Raw genomic sequence first — 22,380 nt, 5'->3', positions numbered from 1 at the left:
CAAGTTTTAGATATGGACTTCTTCCTGAGGTTGCGTGGTGCACATTTGATTGATTTAGAAAGTCTCATTTTCCATCGCTGCAACTTTGGCATTCTCACCATTGCTTTTAAATTCAGCTTGCAAATTGGTCATTTTCTGAGGGCATTTTTGTGTGTATGTGGTAGAACCTTATTGAGTGAAGCTAGAAGCAACCCGTGTTTTCAATATTTGCCTTATTCTTTTCACCCATTGATAAAAGTTCATTAGATACATTTGCTTTTTCACAAGATAGTCAGTCTACTAGGGCTGCCATAACAAAGTACCAAAGACTGGGAGGCTTAAACATCAGAAATTTATTTTCTCACAATTCTGGAAGTTCAAAACAAAAACAAAAACAGAACTGTCAACAGGGTCTTTCTCCTGAGGTCTCTCTCCTTGGCTTGTAGATGGCCTTCATTTCCCTGTGTCCTCACATGGTCATTTCTCTGTGTGTGTGTCCTAATCCCCTCTTTTCATAAAGACCAGTCAGATTGGATTAGGTCCACCCATATGACATCATTTTAACTTAATTACCTTTTTAAAGACCCTATGTTCAAACACAGTCACATTCGGATATTCTGGTGGTTAGGACTTCAACATATGAATTTCAGAGGAGCATAGTTTAACCTGTAACATATACCAGAGTCAATTTTGTCAGTTAATAAGACAGATCTCCATTTTTTCAGTTTTGTTAAACAGCTTCTTACTACCACACCACCTGGTCCCAAAGAAATGCCATATATTTCTGGGTTTTGATATGTAAGTGCATCATTTCCAGGTACCAATTTCTGTATCTGTTAATAATACCACAATAATGCAATTATCACATTGCCACAATAATGTAACAGCCTCAACCTCTCTATGTCTTATGCTTATAACCACATGGACTTTTTTTTTTTAAATCTCATTCTAGGTCTGTGGGTTGGTTGGGGTTTGGATGATCTTGACTAATCTTGCATCCAGGCTTCAGATTGGGGTTGGCTCTTCTCCACATGCTCCATTCTGAGCTTCAAGCTGAAAAGCCGGGGCTACTGGGGACATGTACTCATGGATACAGCAGAAGTTCAAGAGTGCAAGCCCAACAATAGAGGGCATTTAAACCTCTGTTTCAATCATGCCTGCTAGCATTCAATCAGCCAAAGACAGTCACAGGGCTACACCTGAAACCAAGGTGTGAAGAGGCACTTTAGTTCATGACAAAACCATGGCAAGAGTACGGATGAATCCTACTACAGAGAATTAAGACATTTGACCAGTCATTCAATCTACTACAAATCTAAATTCTCCATACCCTTTTCTCAGATGATGCTTGGATTTTGATATGAGAATACTTTATATCAGCTTATTCCACTCCTGAGATACATACTATGATTTCATACATTTTAATTTTAATTCTGATATTTTTTTCATCCCAGAGGCATTGTTATTATTATTTTATGCTATACAGTCATCTTTCATTTAGATTTACCAACACATTCTTCTTATTGAATTTCATTCTTCCTTTATCTCAGATTCTCCATTTGAGGTCATTTTATTTTTGCCTGAAGAAAATCTAGTAGTGTTTTGTGGTTTGTTTGTTTGTTTGTTTTTTTGTTCAGGTCTACTGGTAATTAACTTCCCCAGATCTCATTTGTCTGCAAATACCATTCCTAAAGGATTTTTTTTTCATATATAAAATCTAGGTTAACTTTTTTTTCTTCACATTTTGAAGATATGGTTCTTCTGTGTTCTGGCTTCTATTGTTTGAGAAGTCAGTTCTCAGTTTAATTACTGCTCCTTAGAAAGTAATCTGTCTTTTCACTCTGGCTGTCTTTAAGATTTTTTAAAAGCTTTCAGCAAGTTTACTATGATATGCCTAAGTGTGATCTGCTTTTTCTGAATGAATTCTGATTGAAATATGTAATGATTCTGGAACTTGAGGCTTGATCTATTTCATCAATTTAAAAAAACTCCAAGCCATTATTCTTTCAGACATTGCTTCTGCCTCATCCTCTCCACTTCAAGGACTCCACTTACATGTATTTTAGATCTTCTTACTGTATCCTCTCTATTCATCTATATTCTGTATTTCCTATCCTATTCTCTCTGTGCTGTGATTTGGATATATACTCTGACCTAACTCTAACTTCATTAGTTTTCTCTTTCCAGCTACGTATAACTTGCTAACAAGCACTATCCACTGAATTTTTAATTTCAGTTATATTTTTCAGTTATAGAATTTCCATTTGGTTTTTCTTTTAATTTGTTAATGTTTATTTATGAGGGACAGAGGGTGAGTGGGGGAGGGGCAGAGAGAGAGGGAGACACAGAATCCGAAGCAGGCTCCAGGCTCTGAACTGTCAGCACAGAGCCCGACACGGGGCTGGAACCCACAAACCGTAGATCATGACCTAAGCCAAAGTCAGACACCTAACCAACTGAGCCATCCAGGTGCCCCCATTTGGGTATCTTTATAGTTCACAGGTCTGATAAAATTAAGTACAGCCCTTAAAAAGTCTTTGGGAAAACTGCGTTATCTAGACCTCTATAGATCTGTTTTTCTGTTATTTCTCTTGTTTTACAATCATTTGTCTTACCTCCTTGGATATCTACTTATTTCTGATTGAGCATGATCACTGCATATGAATAATGGCAGAAACAATGTGAGGCCTATCATGAGGTTATCTGTCTCCCAAGAGAATTTGTTTGCTGCTGGCAAAGACTAACATGATTTGAATGGCATCCCAAACAATTTGCGGTCCCCAAACCATACATGAGGGTACCTCCTTGATGGTTCCCAGACTTAAACTTTGTCCCCCTATAGTTATAAGTGTGATAAAAATGCTGCTCAGAGTCCTAGCTTCTCAGTCATTCCACTGGGCTTGGCAGATGTTCCTCAGGAGAAAGCATCCCAAAGGCCAGGCCAACCTCTCTCATTTCCTTTTTTTTCTTGGATATTGGCTTCATAATTATTCATTCCCTTGTTAGTTCTCTGATGCTTTCTGGAAACAGAAGTCCTCTATGGGCTTTTTTATTTCACTTATCTGAAAGTCTCATGAGAATTTTAATTGGGATACATGTTGTTTCCTGTGCCAGTTATTAAGTTTTGTCTTTCAGCTCTCTTTCCTTCTGCCCCCCCCCCCCCCCCCCCGCTTATATAAACTGCCTTGTGGTGCTGGGGCTGAGACTCTGGAAACTGTACGTCTGTGCTGGCCAATATTCCATTAGACTTTGCCCATCAGGACACTGGAGAGTGACTACAGGATGTTTCCATGAGCATCACCTCAGCTACACTTCTTCAACAAGACAGAACAGATTATTCTCACAGAAGAGGCTGAATCTAGTCTGATGTTTTTCCAAGACTTACAGAACCAGCCTCAGGGCATCTCTTTCTCAGAGGTCTGGGTCTTGGCTCCACTGCCCCTCACTAGCAGTGTATGTACAAGTCTTATAGAGACCCTTCCTCTAGGCTTAGAGATGCTTGCCCCTCTCCCCAAAGGCCTGAGTTCCAGCTCTGCAGAGGACTTCCTCTAAGTTGGAATATTTCCAGGTTCTTTCTATTCATCCTTGAGCTCTAGGAGTGGTAGCTAATTCCTACACTTGTAACTCCATGATAACTTGGAGCTCTTATTTTACCCTTGCAGTTATTTAATTAATAATTTCATTTCATGTTAACTCTTATTTATATTCAATTCCCTCTGTTCAAATAACTAGTGTGGTTTCTGTCTCCTAACTGGATTTTGACTGATACAGTTCACATCCTTGTCCTTCCTCTATTCTCATTTTACCTCACAATACAATTAGAGAATTTGGGGCCCACTTACAATATTGTACGAAGGCTTTACTGTCCTCTATTACATTTTCCATTTCTAGAATTTCTATTTGGTTCTTTTTCAAGTCTGCTTGGTCATTCTTTAGTTTCAGGTTTCCTGCATGTATTTTTCCCCCACAAGTATTTTTAAGCTGTTGCTTAGCTCTTGTAATATATTGAATATAATAATGAAAAAGTTGTTTGTGATAATTTCATTTTCTCAACTTTTGTGAGTCTGTATTTGCTTCTTGGTCTTCCTGGTTCTTTGTTGTAGTGGCTTGTTTCCCTGAGTGGTTATGTGTCTGGGACTGTCTGTCTGTCTATCTATCTATCTTTACCATGAACTGCTAATTTTCCTTGGAATTTTATTTGTAGGATGAAGGTCTGCAAGAGTAACTGTAAAATAGATACACTTGGTAGAACACTAAAGTGTACATGCATAAATATCACAAAATTGCCCTCCTCATACACTTCCATCACAGCATTATCCAAGTTTTTGACCTGCTGATGAACAATTTATATGCACATATATGTGTGTGTGTGTGTGTGTGTATATATATATATATATATATATATATGTATATACAGTTATATATGTAAGTATATAATACGTAAGTCACTCACCAGCAGTGAGAGTACTAGAATCCTTAAATCAGAATGTTTAGTTCCTTTAGAAGTATAGACACACAGCGAGGTCCAGACTTATTAACAATCCTTTCATTTTGCTTAACCACAATTTTCTTGAAATTCTTCTAGGATGTAAGTTTTTAGTTTTGACCCTAAGCCTCACCCTCCCTGGGGGGAAGATGGTAGTTTAGGGAATGATACTATTTTTTTTTTTTTAAATTTTTTTTTTCAACGTTTTTTTTTTATTTATTTTTGGGACAGAGAGAGACAGAGCATGAACGGGGGAGGGGCAGAGAGAGAGGGAGACACAGAATCGGAAACAGGCTCCAGGCTCCGAGCCATCAGCCCAGAGCCTGACGCGGGGCTCGAACTCACGGACCGCGAGATCGTGATCTGGCTGAAGTCGGACGCTTAACCGACTGCGCCACCCAGGCGCCCCAGGGAATGATACTATTAATGCTAAAGCATTTGGTGTACAGAGTACTTGGGGTCACAGGCATTACTGCCAACATGGAGAGATTTGAGTAGTACTACCCATGGCAAAAGTCGGCTCTATTGTTAGATGATGAGGCTACACAGATGTTGAAAGGGCAGTCTGCAAAGGTTTTGGCTGACACTGGAAAAGAGATTTAATTTGAAAGTAAGCAGTCTGTTTTCTTTTTAACACATTTTTGGATGATACTAGATTATAAAGCAAATAATTGCACAATCACTGTGTTATTCACGGTTGACTATTAATTTCTTAAAATTACCAGTGAGCAACATGAAGCATACAGGGTATCCATTACACTGTGGGAATGCGTACACGGAATACCAAAGGTTTCCCTTCCCTGACAAACCTCTTTTTTGCAGCTGAGCCATCTGCATGCAAAACACATCGTCAAATGGTGCCTCAGAAAGCAACTGACCCCTGGGCAAAGCAGGTGTGGACTCTAGTTCCGGAACTGCTACTACTATTGCGTGACCACAGACAATCCAGGTGACCCTCAGTGGCCTTGGGTTGGTCATCTGCTGCTAGATGTGATCTTTGCAGGCTCTCCGCACTGATATTCTCATATAGCACTGTCTAGAAACTGCATGAGCCAGGAAAGGTTCCCTACAGGAGCGGGGTACACATACTTCTGAGATTCCTTTCGCGGTGGTTTTGGGACATCTGTGCCTGAATAAAAGGGTGTCTCTCAACTGTCCAGAGTTTGAGGTAGAACTTCCCCCATTGCCCGCCACCCCCTACATATGGTAGGCTCTAGGCAAGGGCAGTCCCGAGTCTTGGTTTACCTGTTTGAAAACCCTATCCCACAGGAAATTTGCTGAGGGCATCCCACGCCTAGTCCCCGTCCGTGCACACCTGCCCCGAGCAGTGGCTTGCTGCAGCCAGAGACTTAGTCGATCTTCCCGCGCACACCCTCCTGGGCACTAGCCAGGGGTTAGCCCGGAACCCCTCCACTTTCCCGCGCACACCTGCCCAGGCCATCGGCCAGGCGTTAGTTTACTACCCCTCCACTCTCCCGCGCACACCAGCCGTGACCACCACCCCAGGGAAGGGCAGACCCGGTCTTACTGCCGGGTGCCGGAAGTGCGGCTACGCGCGGAACTACTTTTCGCGGACCCTCAGGCGGCGGGCGGAGTGATTCCGCGCAGGGGCTATGCGGTGGGGCGCGCGTGCCGGACGCGGGCCGGGGTAATGCGCCTGCGCGGCCGCTGCCGCTGCCGCTCGTCTCAGAGCGTGAGGGGAGCTGCCGCCACCGCAGCCACCGCCACCATCGCTTCTGTCTCCGCCGCCGCTTCGGCACCGCGCCCGCCATGGCGCAGATCCTCCCCATCCGCTTCCAGGAGCACTTCCAGGTGAGGCCCGGGCTCTTGGCACCGAGGCCGGGCAGACTCCATTGCGGGTCGAGCGCTCCCTCTGTCAGCCGCGCCCCCGGCCACCCCACCTCTCCAGGGACCCGGCAGGAGCCGCTGACTGGCCGGCTGCCCAGACCTCCAGCCCCTGGCCCTCGACCCCTACTCGGGTGGAGGCGACGCAGCGCACAGACTCGGGCCGGCTGGCGTGGGGGGGTGGTGGGGCGGGAGTGCTGGTCGGTGTCGAGGCGCGCCGGCCGGTGCAGTGGGAGGGCGCGGTGGCCCGCACGTGCGGCCCCGCCAGGTGTGCTGGTCGCAGAAACCCGTTATCCGGTAGCGACGATAGTCCTTCCTGGGCGGCTCCGACCTCGATGGCATGCAGGCTGAGAGCGCCGGGTGATGGGAACCGAAGATCTGCCGAAATGTCCCCTTTCAGTGCCTATGGGAGCTTTAACCAGACTGACGAGCGGTGCACACGGATTCTAGTCGCAAGCTTTGTACCACTAAAATCTGTGTCTGAGCCTAATTTCCCCGTTTTTGCATCTCTCGACCCTTACACCTGAGTTTGCGTCTGTTGACTACCCCAGCCACTGGGGTGGTTTCGTGGGGAAGGATGGTCAAATCGTGTGACCAAAGAGGAAAAGGGAGCATGGTGTGTTTTCATAACACCTTTTAATGCGATACCCCCACCCCAAGTTTAGCTTTTTAATGAGGTCCCAGTTTGTTGTATCTTAAGTTCTCCTAATAGAGTTGTGCCTCACGAAAATAAAGATTGGCTGCCTGTGTTTGACCAAGGGTTCTGTACTGGCACAGTGTACATTTCACTCACATCACACGTACATGTCACACCTGTGAAGGCTGATATGATTCTCATTTTATAGATGAGGAGGTGGGGGCTAGATGAATAGTTTCCATTGTCTTTATGCTTTTTGTTAAATCATCACAATCCCATAAGATCCATATGATTTATTTTATTTTCTAGGTGAGGAAATCAAGGCACAAAGATGTCAAATAAGTGGTCCAGTCATTCAGGAAACAAGAGAGGGATTCAGACTCAGGTCTTTGTACTACACAGTGATATTCCAAGGAATGGGGTGGATTGGAAGGTCATGTTTTCACAGCACAGAGCACTTCTAACTCTATCCAAATGGGAAAGGCCCTGATAGTGACAGTCAGATCCTCTTATTATGCAGATTGGAAACTTGATAACCAGAGTATCCTGCTGCGGTCACTTGGTTAGTGATATAGCTGCAGTTGTGTGGAGGTAGAAGTCTCCTGAATACCCATCTCCTGACAGTAATGTGAAATATCAAAATACTATCATTGCTGCTCATTATAACGATATAATAATATGATCATTTATTGAGCCATATCTTTTGTAAATCACTATACTAATGTATTTTATAAATCTCATTTAATCTTTCTCATAACTGAGGCACAGAGAGGTTAAGTAATTCAAGTAAAATTACACAACTAATAAGTGACAGTTTGGGTTCTAACCCTGATCTCTGATTCCAAAGCCTGTGCTTTAGCCACATAAATATGTTCTCTTCGAAAGGCAAGTAAGCTGCAAGGCATTTAAATTCCTATCGAAGTTCATTTCTTGAAGCGATACATTTTGTTATCTGGAAAATAGTTGTGGCTTGCAGCATACAGGTCATGTAAATGTGGTTTGTGGTCTCCAGCATTAACCGGGTATTGAGGTTGCTCTGCATTCCTTGTTTTTCTAGACTGTACACTCTGTAGCTGCAGACATTTCAAAATTTCCGCTTGTTCCTTAAATCCCTGATCCTGTTACTCCCCCTTGCTGGCAGCAGATGATTGGAGAAACAAAAGCCATAAACTGAGATATTCCTCATCTTCATGCCTGCAGCCTTACAAACTTGTCTGCAGTCACTCTTTTCTGCCTTCCTTTTATCTCAAAAGTGGGGTTCCTCCTCTTTTCTGTGTTCTAGATCCTACATCCTTCCCCTTTTAGGAGGGCCTTGCTCAGTAGCATCTTCTCTTTCCTATGTTTTCATCCATTCCCTTGTGGTGGCTTCTTCCCTGGTATTGCCTCCATCTTTACGGCAAACAAACTTCTCCCTCTCTCCTATCTCCTTGACGCTCTTACCTCACAGCTAGACATCATGGAAGAATTACTTTATCCTTCCATCACTTCCCTTATATTCCTCAGTAACCTGCAGTCTGATTTTTGCCTCCACTGTTCCCCTGCACCTGTTCTTGCCAAGGTCACAAGTCATCATGCAAACTTTTTTGTAAAGGACCAGATAATAGGTATGTTAGGCCTTTGAGGGCCACATATTGTCTCTTGTCACATATTTTTCCCTTTTTTTAAAAATGAGAAACATTTTTTTTTAATTTATTTATTTGAGAGAGAGAGAAAGCATGAGTTGGGGAAGAGCAGAAATAGAGGGAAGGAGAGAGAATCCCAAGCAGGCTGTGCACTGCCAGCCCAGAGCCCGATGCAGGGCTCGAACCCATGAACTGTGAGATCATGACCCAAGCCAAAGTTAGACGCTTAACTGACTGAGCCACCCAGGCACCCCCTTCCTCCTTTTTTTTTAAACCATCTAAAAAATGTAAAACCCATTTTAGTTGGGCCATGCAAAAACAGTCTGTAGTTTGCCAATCCCTGCTACAAAAAAATAATAAACTCCAACCCCAGCATCACAGACATCTGATGCATTTGACACTGTGCTTTACTGCCTCCTCATGTCCCTTTCTGTATTGCTTTTGGTTATACCACAGTGTCCCAAAGGTTTCTCCTACCTCTGTGCCCACACCCCAGTTTCCTTTGTGGGCTCTTCTTAGGCATATGCCTGGGGTCTTTCTTGAGCCCCTTTATCTTTTCATTCTGTATGCTCTACTGGGTGATTTGTATGTATTCCCATATGCTCAGTGTTTCCATGCAGGCTGCATATTTTTTGCTGAGCCTCAGAGATGCATGTGAGAGAGACAATAGCAGCCTTTGGTGAAAAGCACAGACTGAGGCCAAATGTAAGGGTTTGAATCTGGACTCAGGCCCTTACTGGTCAAGTGAATTAGGGAAATTTTGTAAACATTTTGTGCCTCCATCTCTGTAATTGTAATATAGAGATAAAAGGTATAGTTTTTACCTGATAGAGTTATTGTGAGGTTTTGAGTTAATAAATGTGATAAAATAAGGTGTGGGACAGTGTCAGTACATAATAAAATATTCTGTTCTTGTCAGTTATTGGCATTATGACAGCTCTCTGTTAGATAAGGCCATTGCATGATCCGTAGGTTCTTCAAACATAACATGTTCCAAAATAGGGTTCTTCTTTCTCACCAAACATGTATCTTCTCCAGTGTCCAGCCATGAACCTAGGAGACAGCCATGACTTCTTCCTAACCTTTTGGTTCTTCTTTCTATTTATTTTGGGCATCATTCTGCCATTCTCATCATAACTGATATGACCCCGGACTATGCCAACATTCCTCACCTAGATGACTGCACTAACTTTGTCTCTGGTCACCTACCTCAAGTCTTGCCCTCTGTTTTCTAGCACACAGGCAAAGAGATCGCAAAGGTTAAACATCTGCTTAAAGTTCATCAATGAACGCTTCCTTCTTCCAGGATGAAAATGCCAGACTCCCAAATGTCCTGTAAAGCCCTGCCTAATCCAGCACCTGCTCAGCTGTCTTGCTGCTCCCCCATCTTGTCCTCCAGGGCCTTCTCTGGAGCCCAGTATTCTTACCTGTGGGCTTTTGCACATGCTGTTGCCTCTTTCCAGAACATTCTTCCCCTCAGACATTACCCAGCCAAGTCCTACTTAGCCCTCTGGTATCTATCTGCTTGAATGATAGAAAGCTGTCCCTGATTTGTCAGAATTAGGAGCCCTTCCTGTGCGCCCCCATGGCTTTGGGGCTTCCTTCATGATGGAGGTAACTGTATGGTGTATAAGTGGTCACTTTCCTTACTGGACTGCAGGCTCAGGATCTCCTTCTATCTGCAGTTGTATTGTCACTGCCTGGTACATAATAGGCCCTGAAATCTTTGAAGGAATGAAGTCAATCTCATACTAAAATGTTTGTATAGCTGATGACTGATTAGTTAAAATGTAGATTGTCTAATGACAAAGTTGGTAGGCCTTTCTAGACACTCCGTATAGCTCACCTGTGACAATTTACTGTAAGTCTACTTTGTGGAGAGTACTCCTGCCTGTCACACTGACATTTTGTTTCTGCCCCATTAAGTAATATGGTTTCTGTCTATCACATCACTTAATATTTGTGAATCTAATTGGGTTTTTTCCTGTTTTTAATTTTGGTTTGTTTCATATGAAAATTCTTTAAAAAAATTTTTTTAACATTTATTTCTGAGAGAGAGAGAGAGAGCAAGAGCAAGCAGAGGAGGAACAGAGAGAGGGGAAGACACAGAATCTGAAGCAGGCTCCAGGCTCTGAGGTGTCAGCACAGAGCCCAACGTGGAGCTCAAACCCACAAACTGTGAGTCGTGACCTGAGCCAAAGTCAGATGCTTAACTGACTGAGCTACCCAGGAGCCCCTGGAAATCCTTTTCTTTTTTTTTTTTTAAGTTTATTTATTTTTGAGAGAGAGATAGTGGAAGTGGGGCAGTGAGTGAGGGAGAGAGAAAATCCCATGCAGGTTCCATGCTGTCAGCATAGAGCCTGACATGGGGCTCCATCTCACAAACTGCGAGATCATGAACTGAGCCAAAATCAAGAGTCGGACACTTAACTGACTGAGGTACTTAGGTGTCCCTCATGAAAGAATTATTTTTGTGTTTTGTTTGTAAAACTATAAAGAAAATTCTTGGGCCAGATTTTCCCCAGAGGAAAAACAATAGTTTTCTAATGGTCAGTGGGAAAGTAGAAATCAGTGTATAGGAACTTTTATTCTACGGTCAATTTTTCAGGAGTGTGCCCAAAGCAGAAGCTGTACTTTTATATCTAATGCATTGTAATAAAGCATTCCTTCCACTTCAGCTTAAGATTGCAGCAATTTATTTAGCTTTATTTATCCTGTCACCCTGGTTTTGAGAGGATGACTAGTTCTGCAGAAATATTTTTCTTGTATTATATGTACTGTTTGAACTTTTTTTTAATGTTTATTTATTTTTGAGAGAGAGAGAGAGAGAGACAAAGCACAAACAAGGGAGGAGCAGAGAGAGAGGGAGACATAGAATCTGAAGCAGGCTCCAGGCTCTGAGCTGTCAGCACAGAGCCCGATGCAGGGCTCGAACCCACAAACGGTGAGATCATGACCTAAGCTGAAGTGGGCTGCTCAACTGACTGAGCCACCCAGCCGCCCCTGTACTGTTTGAACTTTTTTTATATTCAGATATCTAAGTTTGAAGGTTGTTGCTGTTTGTGCTGAAAATAGAGACAGGACTAGGAACTAATGACACCTTGATTCAGAAGAGGAATGGCTGTAAGAGTTTTGAAATGTGGCACAGCTCAATAAACAGAGAACATATAAACATGTTTCCTCAAGGTTTCAATTATGTAGCATATCTCTGAGGTGATGTTCTTAACGATACAGAGTCTAAATAAAAATAAAAAAACAAACAAAAAACAGATACAGAGTCTGCCGAGGTGGTCTATTTTACATATAATTTACTTATAGGAGCAAGGTGGTCACTAGTCTTAATCAGTGCTTCCCAGCCCATCTCTGTAGGTGCCTACATTAAACACTAAATCAGAATCTCTGAGAAGTGAGGACTTTGGCCTTTCTTTCCAGATGAGTCTCACACGCAGCTGGATTGAATCAATCTTTAGTCATTCATAATTAAAGAAAGAGTTTGTTGTTTGAAGCCTTTTACATGTGAGTAGGAAAGGCAGCACTCTAAAGAGTAGATTGAGCTTGAACTGAAAACAATTCATGAGCACCTGCGTCTGCTGGAGAGACCCTGGGGAGTCACTCTGAAAGGTGACAGTGTACTCACAGCCTACTACATGTTTGGTTTAGATTGCCATTTTGTGAAACGGTTTTTGGTACACTAAGACAAACAACAGTAGGCTCCTTGTGTACTGAAATTGTGCACCCATATAAATGTTTTTAAGGTCTTGTGTAAGCTGTTAAATTTTGCCTGTTGGTAATGATCCTTGTATTGGAAGTAGATACTAGGCCAATCATTTACCTTCTGACTTTCTTATTTACAAAGTGGTCACCCAGGGTGTGTGGAAGGGTCAGCCTTTGTGAGATTGTCCACAACAGTGGTATGGTAAGTGAGCAAATATTAAACGAATTTGGGCAAGGGGTGCCTGGGTGGCTCAGTCAGTTGAGTGTCTGACTCTTGCTTTTAGCTCAGGTCATGATCCCAGGGACATGGGATCAAGCCCTGCGTTGAGCTCCATGCTGAGCGTAGAGCCTGCTTAAGAGTCTGTTTTCCTTTGCCCCTCTCCCTGCTCATGTGCTGTCTCTCTCTCTCTCTCTCCCTGTATGTATGTATGTATGTATGTGTGTGTATGTGTATACACACACACACACACATATATGTATTTTATATATGAATGAATGAATAAAATGAATTTGGGTAAGTCCTCTTTGGAAGAATAAATTATGATCATAGAACATATTTAAATGTTCAGAATCCTTGAACTGCACAAGATTCTCAGTACTTTTTGAGTTTATTGGATTAAAAGAGTTACTATGTACTAAGATCTTAGTCAAGGTCCCTCTCCACCAGTTTCTTAAACATTCTGTAGCTGGGGCAAAGTCTGCTTGGAACAAGTTTTAAAGTAATACATACACATAGGAAGAATAGTATAAATGAAAATTAAACCTTTCTGTTCAAACTTTGGGTCCCTTTTCCCAGAAGAAACCACTATTAAGGAAACCATATCTCTTTCAATCCTGCCATGAAATTCCCTCCTTTTACTTTTGTAACTTAACAGAATTTGAAGATCTTTCTTTTAAGATTATATAAAGATTGCAGCATATATTTGACAGTATTGCTTACTGATATTCTTCTGGGGCAGTAGTTGTTGACACCCTGTCCCCCGCCCCCCGCCCCCCATCCTGTAAGTATTTCATTGCTTTCTTCGTTGAATCTGTTGCTTTCAGTCTATTCCTTATTTTCTTCTTTTGCTTCTCTTGCTTAAGGCCTGCTGGTGGCCTCCATGCCAGGGAGAGATTACCATAACTCTTGGCTGGCTGAAGAAGGATGCCGCAGAGCTGGGCTAGCAAAGTTCAGTGACAAAATTAGTATTCAAGGAGATCTTGACAGGCAGGCATCCAACTAGTTGACATTTAACACGTATAAATATAGGGTCTTATGTGTTGGTTTTAAAATACAGAAAACCTACATTGGTGTAATTTGAGAGAGGTTCTGTAAAGCACTACACAGATGTAGTTTTTAAACTGTTCTGAACTAATCTAGTCTTAGAATTTTAGGATAGTTCTAGAAAAGACCTCTGTGTCCTCATTCTTCATAGGTCCTCATTCTTCATAGGTCCTCATTTACAAGGCTCCCTCTTTAAGCTAAGAGAAAGCTTGTGGTAAGTTTGACATACAAAATCTATTTTTAAAAATTAAATTATTTTCTTGACTGCCTAAAACTAGTAACTTCTTTACTAATTAATTATTGAATGTCCACCTGATGGGCACTGTGATAAGGCAGTGAATGAGCCTGAGGAAATATATACAGAAGGAGAAAGGACTAGCATCTTCAGAGACAAGAGACATGAAAACCTGGGATATTATTGCAACTGAACATTCTGGCTCTTTGGTATGGTCAGTTGGTGTTTTCACCAACAGCCCTGTATAAACACAGCTGCAGCCTTCCCAGTCATACTGTTGTCCCTAAGCCCCTTAAATATAGAAACCACAGAGTTGTCGGATGAGTAATTTCTTTTTATGTTTTCCCCAGTGTCAGATTTGAATTTGGATTCATTTAATTGCAGGTCTTAAGAACTGAAAAAGATTATTAAATAATATCTTGTGTACTTTTGCCTAACTTGTATATACGTTGTTTTAAATGTGTAGCTGTGTTGCCTTTCAGAATAATTATTCTAGGAATCAGGAGTCCTTAGTTGTAGCTATTAACTAATGAGAAAACATGACTTTGGGCACACCACTTCTCTGGGACTCTGTTTCTGCATATAGAGTAAAACTCAGTGGTATTTGCTATTTTATATCTAAAAGTTCTTTTTTGTGGGATTGTCCTGTGTTTGGCATGCCTGGCCCCAGCCCACTAAATACTAGTAGTGTTCTCTAGTCATTGTACAATTCAGATTGCCCCTGATTGTTTCCAGAGACTGCAGGATACTGCCCCTGGTTGAGAACCACCTTCTTCCTTCTAGTTCTAATAGTCTCTGACTTATTTTTGGGTACACTGTTCTCAGCTGTTAAAACAGCGTCTTCCTTTGTGAGGTACTTTTACCTTTTCCAAGTACCTTGAATGTGTGCATATGCTTTTGTGTAAGGAACTGGACATAATCATTAATATTTAAGAACTTACTGTACTCAAGAGATTGGGTACAAATTCTTGATGATATTTGGAGTTGAAATCAGAATGTTGCCATATTAACCCAACATCCCCAAACTAAGAATAAAGTGAAAATTTAGAAAATGTAGGCCCACTTAAGTGTATGGCTCTGAAATGTAAAGATTTTTTTTTTTTTTTGAAATGTAAAGATTTAACAGTGTTGGGTGTTGGGTGCTTGAGTGTTAGGGGGCTCTCCAAATGTTACTATATGCTTATATAGTATAATGCTTATTTAAAAAAAAAAAAAAAAAAAGGAAGACTAGGTAGGTCTCCTGGGAACATTCTTTCACCCTGTTGTTTCTTTCCCTCTCTCTGCCCCCAAAGGAACTTTTCATTGTCTCCCTATCAGCAACTTCATATAGTTCAACCTACTGATAATTGTTAGTCTCCATGGTCTGTGGGCTCTGGATGGTGTGACTATATCTTATATATCTTACTGTTTTCAGAGTTAGTGATTAGCGGGTAGCATGTGTTCAGTACTCATGAAATTAATGTATGAAAATTACTTGCTGTGAGAAAGTCTCAACTTTGATTCACTATACTACTGCATTTACTACATTAAGCTCCTGCTTCAGATGTGTGAAAATAAAATGTGAATTTCAAACAACAGTATTGTGGTTTAGAATACAAGCTTTATTCACACCTGTCTCCATCATTAATCAGCAGTGTGGCTTTGGGAAGATTTCTTAACCTAAAAGTCTTGTGTTGTACTAGTGTAAGTTGTGCATAGCATACTTCCCTCCTGGGTTAGCAGAAAGGTCAGATAAGGTGACCTGTTGTCCTGCAGCCTGCTCAGCAGCTGGAATATTAAATATGTGCTAGAATCTGTACCACAAGAGACAAATAAGATGTAATCCTTGCTTTTAAGGAGTTCATTGGGGAATAAAATGATAGAATAAAGAATTATACTGGCAGTATGAATAGCCTTATTTGTGCTTCTTCTAAAGACTGATCATTATTTTTAACAAGTGGTTCCCAATCTTTGTTGCTAGCATAAACTTTTATACAAGATCACACAGGGTAACTAAGAGTCTAGTCAATAGCAGTAAGGTTTGGGTTGAGCAGAAAAATGTTTAGAAACAAAGGTGCCTTGTAAGGTAAATTGGGGCAGGGGAATTTTATAGATATAAGCATGGTTCTCTTGAGTGTGTGTTTTCCCAGGGTTTTTCATTGAAGTTTATCTCATTAATAAACTTGGTTCTTTTTTTTTTTTTTTAATTTTAATTTTTATTTTTGGGACAGAGAGAGACAGAGCATGAATGGGGGAGGGTCAGAGAGAGAGGGAGACACAGAATTGGAAACAGGCTCCAGGCTCCGAGCCATCAGCCCAGAGCCTGACGCGGGGCTCGAACTCACGGACCGCGAGATCGTGACCTGGCTGAAGTCGGACGCTTAACCGACTGCGCCACCCAGGCGCCCCAATAAACTTGGTTCTTATTTAAACCAAGCACTATGTATAAAGTGACCTTTGAAGAAAGGTGCCTGATTTAAGTTTTACACAAGGTCAAGCAATCCATCTACCTCCAAAGATGTACCAGACCTGTTGACTTTTCCTTGGACATGCCAAGAAATATTTAAACTGACTGAGAAATTAAATCAAATATATGTGGGGTTGCTTTAAGGAAAAGAAAAACTCTTGGCTAGATCTTTGTTACTGTTTGCTTTTGGAGAAACTGGTTTTTGTTTTCTTCCTTTCCCCTCTTTTCCCCTGCCTTCACCTCTCCAAGACCACCTTCTTGCTGAGGCTCTCCTCAACTGTGGGTTTATCTGTGAGTTATTCTTTGTGGGCTCCTCCACCCCCTCCCAGCTGATGTCTACCTGTCTGTATTGCTCAAGGCATCCTTCCCTCTTCCTGGCATTATCCTTATTCTTGTGTGTTTTCATCAGTCTGTATGATTATAAGCCCCTTGAGATTTGACTCACAGCCTCCTGTTGATGCATTGCCTGTACCTATTAAAGGTATAGAAATACAAGTCAATGTTTGCCTCAGTTATTTAATGCCAAGTTTTTTCTAAACTCCTTTTCCTTAAAAAGTTTATTTATTTTGAGAGAGAGAGAGAGAGTGAGCACAAGGGAGGGGCAGAGAAAGAGAGGGAGAGAGAAAATCCCAAGCAGACTCTGTGGTGTCAGCGCAGAACCTAACACAGAGCTCAAACTCACGAACCATGAGATCATGACCTGAGCGGAAACCAAGAATTGGACACTCAGCAGACTGAGCCACCCAGGTGCCCCCAAGTTTTTTCTAAACTCTTGTTTTACTTTTCTTCCTTCTATTAGACTTTGCTAAATAATGGACTAGATATACTGTGTTTCAGAGAGGAAAAACTTAATTTTAATCAAATGTTTTCTTTTTCTCTTTAGCTCCAAAACCTGGGAATTAATCCAGCCAACATTGGATTCAGCACACTGACCATGGAATCTGATAAGTTTATATGTGTCCGAGAAAAGGTTGGTGAGCAGGCACAGGTAGTGATTGTTGACATGAGTGATCCAATGGCACCAATCAGACGGCCCATCTCTGCAGAAAGTGCCATCATGAATCCAGCCTCTAAGGTGATAGCTTTGAAAGGTAAGCCTGATAGTATTTTCAGAAAGGAATTTTACCTCACTTTACCTGATTTGTTACCTTACATATCAGACGGCTGTCAATAAATTTACAGCCAAGTGTCATCGATAATACTAAACTTAATTACAAACGTTTTAGCCAAGGCTGTTTTGCATACCTTATTTAATGAGAGGCCCATGAGCACCTGGGCTTTTTGTGACATCATGCATACTGCTACATACATGAGGGAGTGCATGCCCAGTGTCTCATCCTCATGGCTGCTACATCTGGAAAGGCCAACACTACTCTGCACATGTTTACCAGTTGGGCTATGTGGTGCCCTTGACCTCATAATGGACTGCTTTACAGTGGCGCTCCAGGGATCCTAGAGTATGCCAAGGTACTGCTTCTCTTGTGAAACACATTGAGGACAGTATAGTTGTTGATAAATAGAATTTTACTTCCCCTGAACTCAGGGGGATGTTGGATGCTTGAAATCTTCTAGTTACTTTGAGAATATAGAATCTATGATTTGGGAAATTGAAAGGATTATGTATATAGTGGACTTGTTAATATTTAATGCAAAATGTATTATCACTTACCTTGAAAAGTGAAAACTCTTTCTGGAGCTAAAATTTGTGAATGCCAAATATTAGCTTTGCCTGTGCTTCTGTTTTGTTACAGAAATAGGGTCTACTTTGTCCTTTCAGTAGGTAAATGGACATATGGGAGTTATAACCTTTCTATTTAAAAAAAATAGCTAATTTTTTTATTCAAATGACTTTTTTTCTGTGAACTCTATTTCTTATCAAAGTATTTTTTGAACATGTAGTGTAAAAGATGTAAACTAATTTTAATTGAAGAAATTGCTAACTTTTATGGATTTATTTATTTATTTTTAAAAAGTTTATTTATTTGGAGAGAGAGAGCAAGAGTGCCCCTGGTGGAGGGACAGAGAGAGACGGAGAGAAAGAATTCCAAGCAGAGCCCAATGTGGGGCTTGATCCCTGAACTGTGGCATCATAACCTGAGTCAAAATCAGGAGTCGGATGCTTAACAGACTGAGCTACCCAGGCACCCCTATGGATTCTTCATGATTGTTTTGGTTCTTCTGCATTTTCTGTTTTGCAGTACTTTTTTTTTTTTTTTTTAGTTAATTAATTTTTTAAAAGTAGGCTCCATGCCTAATGTCAGGCTTGAACTCATGACTCTTGAGATTGAGAGTCACATGTTCTACCAAATGAGCCAGCCAGGTACCCCTATTTTGCAATACTTTTGAGAGACCTTATCTGTTGTGGTGTTTGCTGTTTGGTATTCTAAGTGGGTCTGAGAGACAACCAGCAATTTAGTCTTCCTGGTCCTCTAATATGATTCTCTATACCAGTGTGCACTGTGGATCTCCTAGAGGGAGTTGTTGGAGTGTGGTAGGAGAGTGGAGAGAACTCGGTATTTACATGCTCTCAATCCCTCCAACTGAAGTGGCAACACACCCGAAGTTGAACAAGTTGGGTTTACTACTTGTTTAAGTGAGAGAGAAATCACACCATGGGGAGCTGGGAGGTGTCACAGTATTAATAGAGAGTGTTAGAAAGAAACTTTTGTAGGATTTGGGCTTCAGTTGGGTGATTTGGGGGATGGTCTAAGGAAACAGGAGTTTGCTATAGATTGGATGTTGTTAGGGTCACCTAGGTGTCTCAGTCAGTTAAATGTCTGACTTCAGCTCAGGTCATGATCTCATGGTTCGTGAGTTTGAGTCCCGAATTGGGCTCTGTGGTGATAACTCAGAGCCTGAAGCCTGCTTCAGATTCTGTGTCTCCCTCTCTCTGCCCTTCCCCCATTCTCTCTTTCTCTCTCTCTCTCTCTCTCTCTCTCTCTCTCTCTCAAAAATAAACATTAAAAAAAGAAATATTGGATGCTGTTAGAAAGTGGGGGTAATTTTATGATTAGGTGTCTCAGTAAATCTTACCTATAGGGGAAGGGCAGACTAGAGTGAGGATAAAGCTGGAATTGGTTAAAGAAGTAGCAGTCATGCATTTCAGCCAAGAGAATGGCTGTTTGGTATTTTGTGGGTTTCCCAGTTACCTTGTTTTTGTCTGTACTTAGATAAGATTCTGAAGCAGCCTTGCTTTGTCTCACTTTATCATGGTCTCAGAGGGACTTGTCTGAGGTTGGTGTCCTCTGAGATGGTTTATGTCCACTAGGAGAGCAGTATGGTTTGACTGTGAGGTCTGGCCAGCTTCCTGATGGCAGGCGCTGCTCTTTTTTTTTTTTTTCTCATTCTCAGTGTTCATATGAATTGCTTCATCTATGGCAGTTGACTGCTATTTTCTTTTGCATGAGGAAGTGTGAGCTGTGGAACCAAAGTTATATAATTTTAAGTATTTATTCTGTTTTTATTACAATCTTGTGGCTGTTAGGATAACCTTGGACCCTTGTAGTACAAATTTTTGGCAAGTGTTGGTGGTGTGTTTCAAAGACCCTAGACCAAAATAAGCAAAAGTGTCTTAAAAAAAAAAAAAAGATATTTGTACAATGGCTAAATTTAATTAAATTTAATTTAATTTAAAATTTAAAAATTAAATTTAATTTAATTAAATTTAAAATTTAATTTAATTTAATTTAATTATAATTTTATTGTTTCACATGACTTAGTTCCATAGGTGCCAGTGTGAAAGCATGAAAGTGAAGTCAAGGGTCCTGGTCTTAAATCTCACAGACTACCCATTTTGGCTGGTGAAGTCTTGTGATGGGAAAAGGGCTCTTCATGAGACGTACCTCTTTTTTAAAAAGGTCTGCCTTGGGGCGCCTGGGTGGCTCAGTCGGTTAAGTGTCCGACTTCAGCTCAGGTCACGATCTCGCGGTCCGCGAGTTCGAGCCTCGCATCGGGCTCTGGGCTGATAGCTCAGAGCCTGGAGCCTGCTCCCGATTCTGTGTCTCCCTCTCTCTCTGCCCCTCCCCCGTTCATGCTCTGTCTCTCTCTGTCTCAAAAATAAATAAACGTTAAAAAAAAATTAAAAAAAAAATAAAAAGGTCTGCCTTTGCAGTCTGTCCTTTTATCTGGCTGAGAGCTCCTGAGGTCCTCAGCCCATGCCACTGCCCATCCTTCTGGAGAAGCCTGGAGCAGATTCACTTACCCACACTTTCTTCAGACTGTCTCTACTGATGCTTTTGTAGTGAATATTTTAAAACCAGAGATACATTTTTACCCTTGACAGGAAATGGGGGTAGAATTCCTCATCTGTTGCTCATCATCTTAATGAAACATTAATACTCTAAGTGAGGGATAGGTAACCTGTTGTTTTTGTACAGCCCCAAGCTAAGAATGGTTTATATATTTTTTAAAAGTTGTAAAAACAGACAAATATGTGACAGAGATCTTGTATGCCCCTATAAAGAAGTTTCCTGACTACTTGCATTATTGGCCCGAGTATATTTCTTACTGTTATTATGAAACATAGCACTTTGAGTAGTCATTTGTGTTTCTTTTTACAAACTCTACCTTTTCCCCTTAATTTTTAGAGGTAGATTGAGTATAGGCTATACAGTGCCAGCCTAGCAGTTAGCACTTGACCCAGGTCGGGAGGGGAGAGGTGGTGGGATGGTACCCCCTTGCGGTAGCACATTCTTCACCCTGACAATTGGAATCTGACAGAGGATTCATTCCCAAAGGAGGTTGGTCCCTTTTATTTTTTTTTTAATTCTTTTTGTGTCACTAAATATTTTGTACCTCATGTAAAACAAGTCCTTTTTAACCAGTCTAGTGACACCTTGACAAGTTTTTGAATTAGAGGAAATTTCTTATATGATCCCCGGCTATTTGAAACTAAAAGGTACCTCTATCCTATAGTTGAACTTCTAATCCAGTCACTTTTTTCTTTCTTAACCATTTTTTTCAGGTATAATTTACATGCCAGGAAATTCATTTATTATAAGTGTACAGTTCAGTGACTTTTAGTAGATTTATTGAGTTGTCAGGGTGCCTGGGCGGCTCAATTGGTTAAGCGCCTGACTTTTGATTTCAGCTCAGGTCATAATCTCATGGTTGTGAGATCAAGCCCTGAGTTGGGCTCTGCACTGAGCATGGAGTCTGTTTAAGATTCTCTCTCTCCGTCTCTCTCTGCCTTTCCCCCAAGTGCCTGCACACGTTCTCTCTCTCTCAAATAAATAAATAAAAGTGAGAAATAAATAAAAAATAAAAGTCAGTGTTAAAAAATTTATTGAGTTGTGGAACTATCACCATGCTCTGGTTTTAGAAAATTTCTGCTATCCCAAAAAGTTCCTTTGTTCCTGTCTGCAGTCATTCTTCACTTCTACCTTTAACCCTAGGCAGCTACTGATCTGTTTCCTGACTCTGTAGAGTTGCCATTTCTGGACATTACAAATAAAGAAATCATACAACATACAATCTTTTACATCTGGCTTCCTTCAATTAGCATAGTATGTTTCAGGTTCATCTACATTGTAACTTGTATCAGTAGTTAGTTCATTTTTATGGTTGAGTAAAATTCCAACTTTATTATTCCATGGATATATCGCATTTTGTTTATTCATTTATCCGTTTAGGGACATTTGAATTGGTGCTAGTTTTTGGCCATTAAGAATATTGCTGCTGTGAACACTTTCCTACAAGTCTTTGTAGATGTATATTTCCATTTTTCTTGGGTAAATACCTAGGAGTAGAATTGCTGGATCATACAGTAAATTTTTTTAGTTCTTTAAGGCACTACCAAACTGTTTTCTAGAGTGACTGTACCATTTTACATTTCTGCCAACAGTGTATGAGGAGTCTAGTTTTTGTAACATGTATGCAACACTTGATATTGTCTTTTTTATTAAAGTAATTCCAGAGGCTACCTATGGATACCTCATGGTGGTTTTAATTTGCATTTCTGTAATGCCTAATGATATTAAGTGTCTTTTCTTTTCATGTTGTTATTTGTCATTTATATGTCTTTTTTTTTTTTTTGCCATTCATGTATCTTGTTAGAGAAATGTCTTCAAACCTTTTGCCCATTTTTTAAAGGTTTTTTTTAAGTTTGTTTACTTATTTAGAGAGACAATGTGAGCACAAGCGAGGGAGGGGCA

General features: G+C 41.0%; 1 protein-coding gene across 3 annotated transcripts in view; it reads left to right on the top strand.

Annotated features, from left to right (window-relative positions):
* The first annotated feature begins 5,961 nt into the window (after window positions 1-5,961).
* The window catches only part of CLTCL1 (clathrin heavy chain like 1), a 105,161-nt gene continuing 88,742 nt past the window's right edge, over window positions 5,962-22,380 (top strand). Inside the window, exons 1-2 of one of the 3 annotated variants that reach the window (XM_058692973.1) lie at window positions 5,962-6,277; window positions 17,112-17,319. In XM_058692973.1, the coding sequence (XP_058548956.1) occupies window positions 6,236-6,277; window positions 17,112-17,319 (250 nt within the window). In that variant the 5' untranslated portion in view covers window positions 5,962-6,235. Of the gene's footprint in view, window positions 6,278-17,111; window positions 17,320-17,586; window positions 17,696-22,380 lie in introns of those variants that run through there. The other 2 variants (XM_058692971.1, XM_058692972.1) reach the window with 2 other exon arrangements.

Source organism: Neofelis nebulosa, chromosome 11 (genome assembly GCF_028018385.1).
Source record: "Neofelis nebulosa isolate mNeoNeb1 chromosome 11, mNeoNeb1.pri, whole genome shotgun sequence".
Classification (NCBI taxonomy): Eukaryota; Metazoa; Chordata; class Mammalia; order Carnivora; family Felidae; genus Neofelis; species Neofelis nebulosa.
The sequence above is the reverse complement of the archived record's forward strand: the minus strand, read 5'-3'. Positions and strand labels throughout refer to the sequence as shown.